This window comes from Dendropsophus ebraccatus, chromosome 14, assembly GCF_027789765.1.
Source record: "Dendropsophus ebraccatus isolate aDenEbr1 chromosome 14, aDenEbr1.pat, whole genome shotgun sequence".
NCBI classification, from domain to species: Eukaryota; Metazoa; Chordata; class Amphibia; order Anura; family Hylidae; genus Dendropsophus; species Dendropsophus ebraccatus.
Window position 1 is genome coordinate 28259069 of NC_091467.1, and position 13506 is coordinate 28272574.

At 45.9% G+C, this 13506-nt stretch overlaps 1 protein-coding gene across 1 annotated transcript in view; it reads left to right on the forward strand.

The window, feature by feature from the left end:
• Positions 1-9898, forward strand: part of LOC138771858 (beta-1,4 N-acetylgalactosaminyltransferase 2-like) — a 35526-nt gene extending 25628 nt beyond the window's left edge. Inside the window, 4 exon segments of the mRNA XM_069951861.1 lie at positions 4422-4609; positions 6531-6671; positions 8033-8255; positions 9600-9898. Coding sequence (XP_069807962.1) covers positions 4422-4609; positions 6531-6671; positions 8033-8255; positions 9600-9811 — 764 coding nt within the window. The 3' untranslated portion in view covers positions 9812-9898.
• Positions 9899-13506: the final 3608 nt, after the last annotated feature.

A 13506-nucleotide genomic window follows, 5' to 3' on the forward strand; every position in this document is an offset into this window, starting at 1 on the left:
CATATACATAATACAGAGACATCTATTGGTGAAACTTCAACACTACCTCTGCACAATAAGTACAGGCTTTTTCGAGGGTTTAACCAATAGCAACACCCGTGGTAGGACACCATACATTGCGGGGGGCAGGTTGTCACAGGTAGAAGCATTTCATTCAAGCATTCAAATTAACACTGTAAAGTGATCTGAGGAGCAGCAGCAGTTGAGAATTGGTAGGGTCACTTAACAAGTATATACAGTTACAATGTTAATAATTGTAACACTAGCGATTTAAAGACAAGTGCTAAAGGGGTAAGTACCTCATCGCTATCAAACAAAGGGAAACAAAAAAGGCAAAAGTAGCTATTACAGCAGTCCACAAAACACCTGTAACTCAGTAAGTGTTCAAGATAGACAATTGCCTAAAGAGCAGTTGCTTAATCTCACACACTACCTCAAATCATAGTTATGTTTTAATAGATACAGTTTATGGGGGATATATGTGGGCTGGTGGGGGTTTTGTGCCAGGGCTGATTTTCAGCCCCAGCCCGGCCTTGACTGTGTTTTACAGAGGATTTGGTGCTGTGTGACAGGAGAGTTGACCATACAGTGCGATCACCCCCAGGATTCTTTGCTACTGAATGTGAACACACAGCAGCTTAACACATTTGCAGTGAAAGACAACACCTAGCCATATGTATAACATTGCTTTAAACATAGAAAACATAAAAAATAGAGCATATTGCAAAACTGATTGTGATCACAAACCCTGTTGATTTCTTAAAAAAAAAAAAAAAAAAAAAGATTACTAAATAGTCACAAGAAGGTGCACAGAAAGTCACCAGTCCAGGCCTAACAGTAGCAGGGAGCAGTAAGATTAATCACATTATTACACCCAGAAAATAGAGCTGGAGGCATATCATATAGCACGTCTCCTGCTCACCACATAGTTTTCATGGTGCCCTAGCATATGGTGACATTTACGCTGCACAGACTCCTGTTAAAATGACAGGAAGCCCTACTCTTATATAGTAGACAATCATGCTCTATGCACAGGGGCGGGCTGGGCCGGGGGGCAGGGTGGCATATGCCCCCCGGGCCGGTCCCCCCAACTCACCAAGGGCTGCGGCAGCCGGATGTCAGTAAGGCTGCTGTGCAGGGCCGTTTCTACATATCACAGGCAACAGGAACAGCTAAAGCACATTCAGGCCGTATTTGCCTAGGACGGCACCTTCAGGGGAAGGGGAAAAGGTTTTTTTTTTCTCCCATGGTCGCCGGTGAGTGGGCGGGGCCATGATCGCGGGGGCGGGGCCACGGTCGCTGCGGGAGAGGGTGCTTACTTGTGTGGTTCTTCCTTCACTCATGGAGCAGGCAGCACAGCTCACAGCTTCCTGCCCACTGCCCTGGAAGAGAGGACAGACCACCCCCTCCTGCCTGGGACTGATGGAGAGGACCCCCATCTACTATGGCCTAGGTAAGGGTCGCGGGTGAAAGTGGGCGGGGCCAAAGTTGCGGGGGCGGAGTTTCGCGGGCGGGGGCCCATCTACTAGGCCTGAACAGTATATGGGTAAGATGTTTATTATGAATTATACAGCATTCCCTCTCCCCTGCACCATGGCCTAGTAAGCAGTATTGTGAGGGCAGAGGGGATCTGTACCCCCTCCCATGTACTGTTCAGGGCCTGGTGCCCAAATATGCAGGGGGGTCTGTATGGGTGCCAGGCCCTGAACAGTACATGGGTGAGGGGATCCCCTGCCCCCTCTCTGTATACTCTGGTCACCCAGCTTTCCAAGCATCATGTATGTAAGTGTAATTGAGGTCACCCAGCTTTCCAGCATCCTGTAGTCAGTATAATGGAGGTCACCCAGCTTTCCAGCATCCTGTAGTCAGTATAATGGAGGTCACCCAGCTTTCCAGCATCCTGTAGTCAGTATAATGGAGGTTATCCAGCTTTCCCACCATCTTATGGTGTGTTTACACAGAGAGATTTATCTGACAGCTTTTTGAAGCCAAAGCCAGGAACAGACTATGAACAGGGAACAGGTCATAAAGGAAAGATTGAGATAACTCCTCTTTCCAAATCCATTCCTGTCTTTGGCTTAAAAAAATCTATCAGATAAATCTCTCTGTGTAAACGCAGCATTAGGGTACAAACCCACACACCGTATATGCAGCAAATACGCAAAAGTTTGATGGTGAAGATTTGATGCTGTGTTCAGTTATTTAGATCTAATCTGCTGCGTATTTGTTGCGTATCGCAGCAGTAAATACGCTGTGTATACAGTGTGTGGGTTTATACCCTTATACTCAGTGGTTGGTAGCCTCGGGGAGCTGCACAGTAGATCTATACTTTGCAGCTGAAAACCACATCAGCACAATTGTGCTAATTGGTTCCCTATAAAGGAGCACTCCAGCCCTTACCTATTATTACCCTCCCCACATCAGTGCAGGGATGGTAGATGGCACCCCGGACCTGTACTTCTGTCAGCAGCGATGTTCTGACAGTTCGGATAACTTCTCCAGCCCTTCTGGTCATTTGTAACCAGGGAATTTCTACTGCTCTGTGTGAAGGGGCCAGAAGTCACTTTGTCAATAGAAGTCTATGGGACGGTTCTGTTTCTGTGATGAGCCGTCCCATATACTTAGGGTATGTTTACACCAGGGCTGTGGAGTCAGGCGGAATAGTCACACTGAGACAGGCGGGATTCCACCGCAGAATCCCGCCTGTCTCAGTGTGAAACTGCTTCTCTATGGGAGAGCATGCGCTCTTCCGCTGCCGCCGCTCTCCACTCAAAGAAGTGACATGTCACTTCTTTGAGTGGAGACAGCGGTGGAGCGGGCGCTGTCCCGTATAGAAGCCGGGATCCCTAGTGGTGCCGCAAGAAACTAGCATGTCATTCATTGAATAGCAGCCACAGAAAACCCTGTCAGTTCACACAATGGAGCGTCCGGCTCCGGCCGCATGCTCCATTGTGAGCAGCGGAGAATTCTGATGCGGGCGCGCACGGATGCACCTGCATCTGAATTCAACGGCGCTGAAGATCATCCTGCAGTATCGGCCAGGATGATACTATCTGACACCAGCCGGGTCACGAAATGGCCAGTGTCATACAGTGTTTGAACATAGCCTCATACAGGAAAGTGACACAGGGAGCAATTGGAATTCCCTGTTTACAAATGAGTGGAAGGCCCGAAGACGTTATCTGAACTGTGGGAACATGGCTGCTGGAGGACGTACAGTTCCAAGTTACCATCTACATTCCCTGCACTGATGTGGGGAGGGTAATAATAGGTAAGGGACAGGGTGGTCCTTGAAGGATGGGCCGCTAGCCGCTACTCATGGGCCAGTGCTGTGGGCTTGCCCCCCAGGCTAAAATTTGCCAGCCAGCCCCTGTCTATGCATCACTGCTTACTGTGTGGCTTTGCATCACCCTTCATTTCCTTTCACCCTATAGGTCAGACACTCTCCTTTTGGCCAAGAGACTGTAGAGTCAAATCCAAAATAATTGTAAGAACTGATTCTAATGAAGTCTCCCAAAATGAGTCTCATGAGGTCCGCTTATCTTTACTAATGTAACGCTTCAGGATGAGACTCCGGTTTGCTTCTCAAGTGTGCTCTGTGCTTGCCCTGGGGCTGCTCATGTCTTCTAGCGTGTTTTCCGGCTTCTGCTGAAGTGACACCTATGGCAATTAGGGTATACCAATCGAGAGCCACCTGCACCTATTTAAACCACCTCCAGGAGACCCTCCCCTGCCTGAGCATTGTTGGAGTGTATCATTCCCAGCAAAGGTATCTGTGTGCTGTATTCTTTGAGAGCACTTAGACTCTGCTACTTGGTGTGGCCCAAAGCCAAACAGGTTGAGTAGCACAGGGGGTTCACACTCACTGTCTGTTACAACTAAGCTGGATACAGTACAGTTGACTATCCATTTATGGGGTACCAAGTTGAGATCTGGGATGTTAGCTCCAGCCCAGTTCCAATGGGCACATTCCTCTAAGGGTTGTTGCCCATTGTGGACCCTCTGGTGATGCCCTTCTTCCTCGTTGGAAGAAGGGCCGCTCGCCTGAAACGGTGGTTTATCCAGGAAGCATGCTTGCACCTTTTGTTGCCCCCTCTGTGCAATATTATACATATGGAATAAACTGAAGCTTTGCAAGATATCAGTGATTGCTGGACTGTTTGTTCTCCTGCTGTTTATTCCTGATTGCTACAATCTTATTCTGGGCACCCCATATTCTTCTTCTATCGCCAGTGTATCCTGCATCCTGTATACGCTATACATGCATAGGTCTGTCTTTGATCCATTGCAGCTAAACCTTTTTCAAGTAACAATTCACAAAGCTAGCAAACATTTCTATACAAACTATGTGTAGATAATAGAGTGTCAAGAAGAGCTTATGTAGTGTTATATAACCAGAAGGTTCTGTTTTCTGTTTTCAGAAGGAAAGATAAGAGACATGGTCACCATCACCACCAAGACTTTCCTGCGCTATGACAAGCTACAGACGCTGATAAAGAGCATTCGGCAATATTATCCTGACATAAAGATCATTTTGGCTGATGACAATGAAGCGCCTGAGAAGAATGATGACCCCAATGTAGAGCAATATATTATGCCCTTTACGAAGGTTTGTATATATGCAACGATGTAGCGTTAGCAATCTATATTTTTATATTATACAAATAAAAATACATCATACTTACCTATCCTTGTTCCATTGAAACCCAGTCCCATGCGGGGTCATGCCCTGACAGCCGCTCTGACTGCCTATTATTCTCCTGCTAAACATAATATTAAGCACTAGAGGTCACTGTTATGCTATCAATGTGAACTGTTACCTTCAAGCTCATGCTAGGATCCCAAGGAATATTAGATCTTTAGTTTAGATGTACTGTATTGCAGCTCCTTATCACACCGCATAGTGCTATGCTACTATAGCTAAGTAGTATATTTATTTTTTATTTCCAGCTTTGTTAAATTAAAGGGATATTCTCTACTTGCAAACTTATCCCCCATTCAAATGTAACAAACTGGAGTGAGGGAATGAGGGATGACAGTCACTGATATCCCCTGAGGTGATCAGCCAGAGAGGTTAAAGAGTGGGCTCCACCTGGGTGTTATGGATGTGATGATGGACCTTGTAGTTCCCCCTGGAGCTTCTTTATTACTGTTGCCTGATGTGTTGGTGGAGACGCCCTTGGTGTTGATGAGATGCAGAGTAAGGCTATGTTCACACTACGTAAGTTTCCGGCCGTACCGCGTTCCTTGAATAAGCGGGCGGAGATTTACGTAGTTTGCGTACAATGGAAAGTATACGATCTACGGCTGCACAGTTCACACTACGTAAGAACTTACGCCCGGATCGTTTACGGCGCCGTAAAAAATGAACCAGACCATTGTTTCAGGACGCAAATGCTGTAACTTACGCCCGTAGCGTAACATGCGGTCTCGTACGGAGTGGTGATTTCTTCATTTTTGCACTTTGATTTGCCGATCCAAAAGATTCTGTGGGGTGTCCGGGGCTAGCCGAAGATATCCAAGTAAAATACCGCTGTCAGATTGCTACGTACGGCGCTCGGGAAGCGTAAGTAGACTACGGGCGTAAGTTCGCGGACCGTACGTAGCCGGCCGCAACTTACATAAATCCCCGGACGGAGTTTCACACGTATATGTCCAGCCGCGTAAAATATGCGGCCGGACATATACGTAGTGTGAACATATACTGATTTCACGTAGCAAAATAATCTTTATTAAATACACTTTTTAAAATAATTCATATATATTTATAAAAAAGAGAGATGACCAAACATTAAAAAAGAGAACGGTGGCTGTCCTGGAGGTATTCCTATTGTAACCACATCACATATGCTGAGATCCCTTGACCTACAACTTGCATCACAAACCAGGGGGATAAATACTGAAATCTCCTGCAATAGGGTATAATATTACTAGTATTAGAGAATAAAGTGCTAGTGCATCTAATCCATATACAGACCTACAGCTAGTTAATTAGTCTCCTATCCACCCTTCACCTAGATATTACCACCCCATCGTATCCAGGGATCCAGCCAGTCAATTACCTTTCACAGTGTATTATTGTATGTATCCTCCAGGACGCCACCAGGACGCCACTGGGATCAGTAAAGGCAGCGTCTGTCTTAGTAACTCACTGGGCACTGTGAACAGATTTACAGCTCATTTACCAATATTCGTTGCTGTCCTGGGAGAAAACTGATACTATGCCACTGATCTACCAAGGTCCACTGCCATAGCGGAAATTGAATGATTATATGATTATCTGGCTTTTTTTTTAAATTGTCATTTTCAAATTTTTTACACTGTCACAACAACATCTGTTGAAAAAAATCACTACTCTGTAATAGTCCCACTATGGTTGCTTCCATAGTCTGGCTGTGTTAATGAAATTAATTTGCATTTGATCTGCGAATATTCGCAATTCTGACCCGAACCTCGCAAAACGAATCTTCGCTCATCTTTTTATAAACCGTTGTGTCTACCATGTCACTAACACATCCTATGCCCTTTAGGGATAGTTCACTGGAAGAAATCTCGCTGTCTCTCAGGTGACAACTAAGTATTTCCTATGGGTGAATGATGATTTTGTCTTTACTAATGACACTAAAATAGAAAAACTGGTGGAGGTGCTGGAGGCGACTGATCTGGATGTGGTAAGAAACTCAAGAAACCCTTGTAATGTATTCCTTCTATTACTCATTGTCTCATGGTTATGTCTGGTGCATCTGATATGACCATTCTTTACTTACAATGTATACTTACTGGTAAAGGCGAGGGCCAGTGATGTTTGGTTGTCTGATAAGTTATGGCCAGTCCTGGTGGATGGTCTATATTCATCTCTATTTGTCTTCATTCCTAAATCTGGGTTTATCCATGATATTTTGAAAGTACTACTAGCCAAAACCAGGACATTGTCCAAAACACAGACAACATTTAGTAGTAGAGTAGCCTAAATCTTGGCATAGTGGTAAGAACTGAGTCTTGTACTGTGATTGGCTAGGCAACTAAGGAAAGGGAAGACCTGTGTGGGTACTACTGGCAAACAGGTCCACCCTGGTCCTGCCCCCTGAAATATAGAGTATGAGAAATAGTTGTGCACCATGAAAAAGACTCTCGGAGGCTTAAATGGGTTATCCAGTGCTACAAAAACATGGCCACTTTCTTTCAGAGACAACACGACTCTTGTTCCACTCCATTCACTTTAATGGAACTGAGCAGCAAAACCCCAGCCAAGCTGGAGACAATAGTGGGGCTGTCTCTGGAAGAAAGTGGCCCTGTTTTTGTAGCACTGGATAACCCCTTTTATAACAGTGGTGAGAGCACTAACATTACCTTGTCATATCTCTGATTGGTCAAACTAACAAAACCAGTTATACTTTAATGAAGATTTGACCTAATAAAGTACACAAACGGCATAATAACGCTTTCTACAAAGTCTGCTTGCATACATCTAAAATGTTTAATAGTTTCATGATCTCCTGCATTGTATGCTAACCATCTGTAGGCATCGTGCAGTGTTTCAATCCCAACTAGTCACGTCTGGCAGGAAATCTTTTGTAATCATGCCTGCAGTGTCACCCAGAGGCCGTCCCGTAACTTCCGCAGGCCCGTATCATTGGTAATCGTGCTCAAAGGGCGTGATTACCGAAGATTTTCTGCCAGCCATGACTACTTAGAAGTGAAACACCGCCCCAATGTCTACGTAACAGGTAATTAGCATATGGCACGGGAGATTATTAAACTATGTCTTCAGGCATGTAAAACGTTTAGATATATGCAAGGAGATCTTGGGTTATTACAGTATGTCATATCTTTACTTTATTAGGTCACATCTTGATGATTGGTTCCCCCTTAAGTCCCAATCCAGTTTTAGGGACTTCTTTTTTCCTCTTATGTTTACGTTCCTCAGCGTGGCAGTCCTATGCTGACCTTTTTTTTTTTTTTTACAGATATTATGATTTATGTACTTTGTATTGCATTGACCAATGTTCTGTCTGGTTCGTCTTCCATGCAGGTTGGAGGTAATGTTGCAGGAAACCATTTCTGCTTTACGCTCATTCTGGAAGAGGGTGGAGAGTATAGAGACTGTTTACACTGGAAAAAAGGAGGTTTCCATCCCATCCCAGGCTTCCCTACCTGCGAACTGGGCAGTGGGGTGATCAACTTCTTTTTGGCCCATACAGAACGAAGTCTAAGTGTTGGATTTGACCCAAAATTAAACAGAGTGGCGCATACTGGTAAGTGTTACATATTGTATACGGTCATGTAGGTACTGTCAGTCAGTGGCGGTGGATTAACTTTTCAAGAATAAAAGGATAGGGCAGTCAAAATCAAAAACTATTGTCAGGGGAAAAGTGTATCGTCAAGGGAATGTACCGTCAGTCTTACTAGCCCGGGCATAGCTATAGTGGTCATACCCAAGCCTTGGTGCCATATTAGGATGGAGGATCAACATGATCACTTTGTACCATGGTTCTGAATGAGTGGTTCAACCTTGGACCAATCTAATACATGCATGACTTGTAATACTTTGTATTAGAAAAAAGGGCTTCCCACGGCATTCAAGATAGAAGCAAGTGTGTTTATTCACACATCAGGGTACAGCAAAAATGCATTTCTTCTGTACCCTGATGTGTGAATAAACATACTTGCTTCTATCTTGGATGCTGTGGGAACCCCTCTTTTCTGAAGTTTACAGTGCTCACACCGAGGATTGTGGGCCTACCTGTGTGCATCATGCATCTACCTTGCTGGCTGGCCATAAGGGACGGTCCTCTTCTTCCTGGCTTCTCCCTTCTGTGCGCCGCAGGGACGGATCCGCTAGCAGGCGCGATGACGTCATCGCTCTGCGCCTGCTGAGGGGATCACGTCCTGAAGCGCTGCGGAGGAAGTCCCAGCCCAGGACGTCATTGAGGACGTCGCATCAGCCCAGCAACGCCACACACCCTGGATGTCGCCAGCAATGCGGCCCGCCGCATCCCCCGTACTCACTGTCGGCACGACAGTGAGTACGGGGGATGCGGCGGGCCCCATTGCTGGCGATATCCAGTGGCTCATTGCTCGGGCAAGTGCCGGGGGGCCCCTTGAGCGGCTGTGGGCCCCGGCACTTGCCCGAGTACGCCACGTGCTGACGCCGGCCCTGTATCTATTGGATGATAACCAATGTGCCCAAATTCCTGTGCCCCGATGAACCCTAATAAACATAATGTTTACTAAATGTCTAAAAAATGTTTGTTGTTTGTTGTTAGGAGTCTATTTGAGTCTTTGAGTGTGTTTTATTTCCCCCCTCCATCTTATTTCTGCCATTTTGTATGTGTTTTGGGTTGTTTGTAATAAGGGTTAAAGTGTTTTGACCAGTTCCGTGATAGATCTGTTTGCAGATCTAGTTGCACTTGTCACCTCTAAAGTCGCCAAAGAGCCATTCTAATTGCTTTTAGCACCTGTGCCTGCTCTCTAGACCTACCTCTCATTCCGTAATCATGACCTATAGCCGCCACCCCCCTAGCCCCTCCGCAGTGCCATTTTCTCTGTGCCTGGTACGCTATAGCCATACTTTTTGTACATTTTTTTTTTACTTGCAGAGTACTTTGTAGATGGTTTGGGACGTCTAAGTGTTGGATCCTGCTCTCATGTTGTTATTGGACACCAGAAGAAGGAAAAGCCAAAAGATCAACAATTAATAGGAAAATACAACATGTACAATTCGTTCCGGCAATCAAATGGGCAGCAAGTAAGATATAAGCTGGGCTTACATTACTTTAAAAATCGGCTGAGCTGTTTTGTCAGGAAATAACCCACCCACAGGAGCCGCCTTCCTTGTAAATATTTACTGAACCCAAGACTACTTGAAGGAATTCTCCATTGGTGCTGCTGTTAGACATCCACCGCTAATAACCTGTCTTCAGGTATATCAGTACCAGCACAGGGAATGGATCAATGGTACGAAACTGTCCTTCATTCTCTTGTCATTATTGGATATCATTCATAGTGTTATGAAGAATAAGAACTGTGCAGCTGGAAACCATATCGCCACAATCATGCTGATTGGTTCCCTTTAAGTTAGTTCACGCCTATTTGACTACTTACTGAATTGTCAGACAAACTATAAACCCTTACATCTCAGGAATGGGAGGGAATGTCATACTGTAGAAGATGTATTATCATCCTAAGCTATTTAATTATAGTAACATCTCTTAAAGTCACCCTTTTTTCATTCTGACAGGTGTAATGGGTAAATTTTGCAGTTTTCATACCTTATTTAATATCATACGTCACGGTGCTTGTTGAAGTAAAAAGTGATCTTTTATCAACTGCAGATTGTGCTAAGTGGACGGGGCTTCATGGCAACAGCACCACTTAGCCCCCGCCCACAGCACCACAGTTGACCCCGCCTCTTTATGACATCATAGCCACATAAGCCTCCATAGGCCCTGTCCCCTTGCCGCCCATTGGAACAAGCTGGCCTAAAGGTCTAGGCCTTACCCCTCTAGGTCGGCCCAATGACGTCACTGAGGGGTTGCCAACTGTGGCACTGTGGGCAGGGCTAAGTGGCACTGTTGCCGCCCACTTAGCACAATCTGCAATTGATAAAAGATCACTTTTACTGGAACAAGCACCATGATGTATGAAATAAAATAGGGTATGAAAACTACTAAATTTACACTTTACATCTGTGTAGAGAAGTCATAATGCAAAAGGGGGTGACAGTGTCACTTTAAGTAAGTCCCCTTTAACCCCCAAATTATAATATTTTTGTTAATATTTATTTTTCCTCCTCACTTTTAATTAATTAATTAAATTAATATTTAATGGCTGATGGCTACCCAAGGCAGTGTATTAAATAACGGACATTGTTTATGTGGACGTCAAAATAATGATCATCAATTATTTGTGGACGTCTTGCAAACAACGGACGTTATTTTTTAGCTGTTTAAGCACAGTTTTTCCTTTTTCCACCGTCCTTTCACCATTTTAACTAATAAATTCCATGGCTTTTTTAATTAACGACACACCCAAAGGGCAATCAGTCCACCTGAACTAGAATAATGTACCAACATTATTGCAATGATGGACACTAAGACATGCTAAACCATGGATGTTAAATATAAAACAAAGACCGTTGCTTAAATATCAAACAACGGCAAGAAAAAACGTCATGTGAACATAGCACAGTCTTTAAAAGTACAGCAATACCTATTTTCTATAGTTTTTATTGTTTTACTACTTTTGAAAAAATATGCTTAAAATATTCTGTGTCTGACCCACATATCTATTTAAATGTTTCTATCAATGTAGTTGTGTGAGGGCTGATTTTTCTATGTTTTTATTGGTACTATTGTGGGGTAGATCTGACTTTTTATTCTATGTTATTAGGATTCAAGTAAACCGAGAATTCCCCCTCCAAATTCATTCCATGACACTTGTGCCTGTTACCTATTGCCCCTTGTTTCTCTGGAGAGAGGATTCTCATGACCCAAAACATATACTACTGTATATATATATATATATATATATATATATATATATATATATATATAAACCAACAAAACACAACAATCACTGAACTCAGGGAGAACAGTGAAAAATTCCAATGGAGTACCCATTTACGAGTCTCCATTGATTGTCCCATACAAAATTTAAATATGCAAAAAAGGGGTCCGTGGAGCCTCAGTTACGAGTCTCAAAACACGGGAATAGCCAGATATCCCTCTCTCCAGAGAAGGAAGCCCATTGCCAAGGGGTGCCTCCTAGTGGGGAGAGCACCAAACCACCCTGATACTATATATATATATATATATATATATATATATATATATATATATATATATATATAGTGTTACCTTGGTTTAAGAGGTTTTGCAAGAAGAACTCACAGTTTTTCAAAATTGTAACTTGGATTAAGAGCATTGCTTTGGTTTAAGAGCTTCCTGTACTGGGGGAGTGGGGGAGGGGCATGGTCTGCATAGCGGGGTCTACAGCCCTGTACTCTGACCCAGGAAGTCTCCCTTACCTTCCAAATCACAGCAGATCCACTTCAGGCTGGGGCTTGCATCATGGGACAGGATTGTGGAGATAATCTCTCCATAGCTGTAACCCCCCTCTCCCTGGACAGAGAGTGTTGCATGTATGTGCCCACATATACCCTACTAATTCCTTCATGCGCCCTGCAGTCTCTGTCAGTCCTTGTATTTCCCATCCTCTCCTTGTATTCCTGTGTTTTGCAGATTTGTTCACAGTAGGCCTCATCAAATCACTATTTGCTTTACCATTTTGGACTGAGCTAATGTATAACCATGTGACATTTGTATGTGACTCTACTTACCTGTTGATTGTTTTTTTTTTATTTACTGATTTCCTTACATAGACTGGTACCTGCGGCACGTGTTGTCCAGCATATATGTTTGTAATTTGCAGATCCCAGCCCCATTAGCAGAGAAACTCGCAGCAGGGATGTACATCCCTGCTGCGATTTTGTTTGCAGCCCTCCTCATTAACCCCCTAGCCTCCGGACATTATACATTACCGGTTCCCCGTTCCTGGTTGCTTCGGGGCTCCCGGTGTCTTCACGGGCCGCCCGGCCAATCAGTGCGCTGCGGCGGGGCAGCGCACTGATTGGCCGGGCAGAACGTGCCGGGAGCCGCCGAAGCAAGCAGGAGCGGGGACCTGGTAATGTATATCTTGCCCGCCCCCCCTGCAGCCCCGATCGCCCCCGGCCGCATGATCGCCCCCCGCACCCCCCTGCAGCCCCGATCGCCCCCCGCAGCCCCCGGCCGCACGATCGCCCCCCGCAGCCCCCTGCAGCCCCGATCGCCCCCCGCAGCCCCCGGCCGCATGATCGCCCCCCGCACACCCCGGCCGCACGATCGCCCCCCGCAGCCCCCTGCAGCCCCGATCGCCCCCCGCAGCCCCCGGCCGCATGATCGCCCCCCGCACACCCCAGCCGCACGATCGCCCCCCGCAGCCCCCGGCCGGGGGCTGCGGGGGGCCGATCGTGCGGTCGGGGGCTGTGGGGGGCTATCGTACGGCCGGGGGGTGCGTGGGGCGATCATGCGGCCGGGGGGTGCGGGGGGCGATCATGCGGCTGGGGGCGTGCAAGGGGGCGGGCAGGATATACATTACCAGGTCCCCGCTCCTGCTTGCTTCGGCGGCTCCCGGAACGTTCCGCCCAGCCAATCAGTGCGCTGCCCCGCCGCAGCGCACTGATTGGCCGGGCGGGCCGTGAAGACATCAGGAGCCCCGAAGCAAGCAGGGACGGGGACCCGGTAATGTATAATGTCCGGCGGCTAGGGGGTTAATGGGGAGGGCTGCAGACAAAATCTCTCTCTGCTAATGAAAGTATAGGGCTGGGATCTGCAGCGAGTCTCGCTGCAAAAACGCAGCAAGGAGACTCGCTGCAGACCCACCAAGTGGGTTTGTAGCCTAATAAATATTATTGAAACGTTAAAAAAGGATGGAAAAGCTTAAGACTGATCCTACAGTACAGCTTAG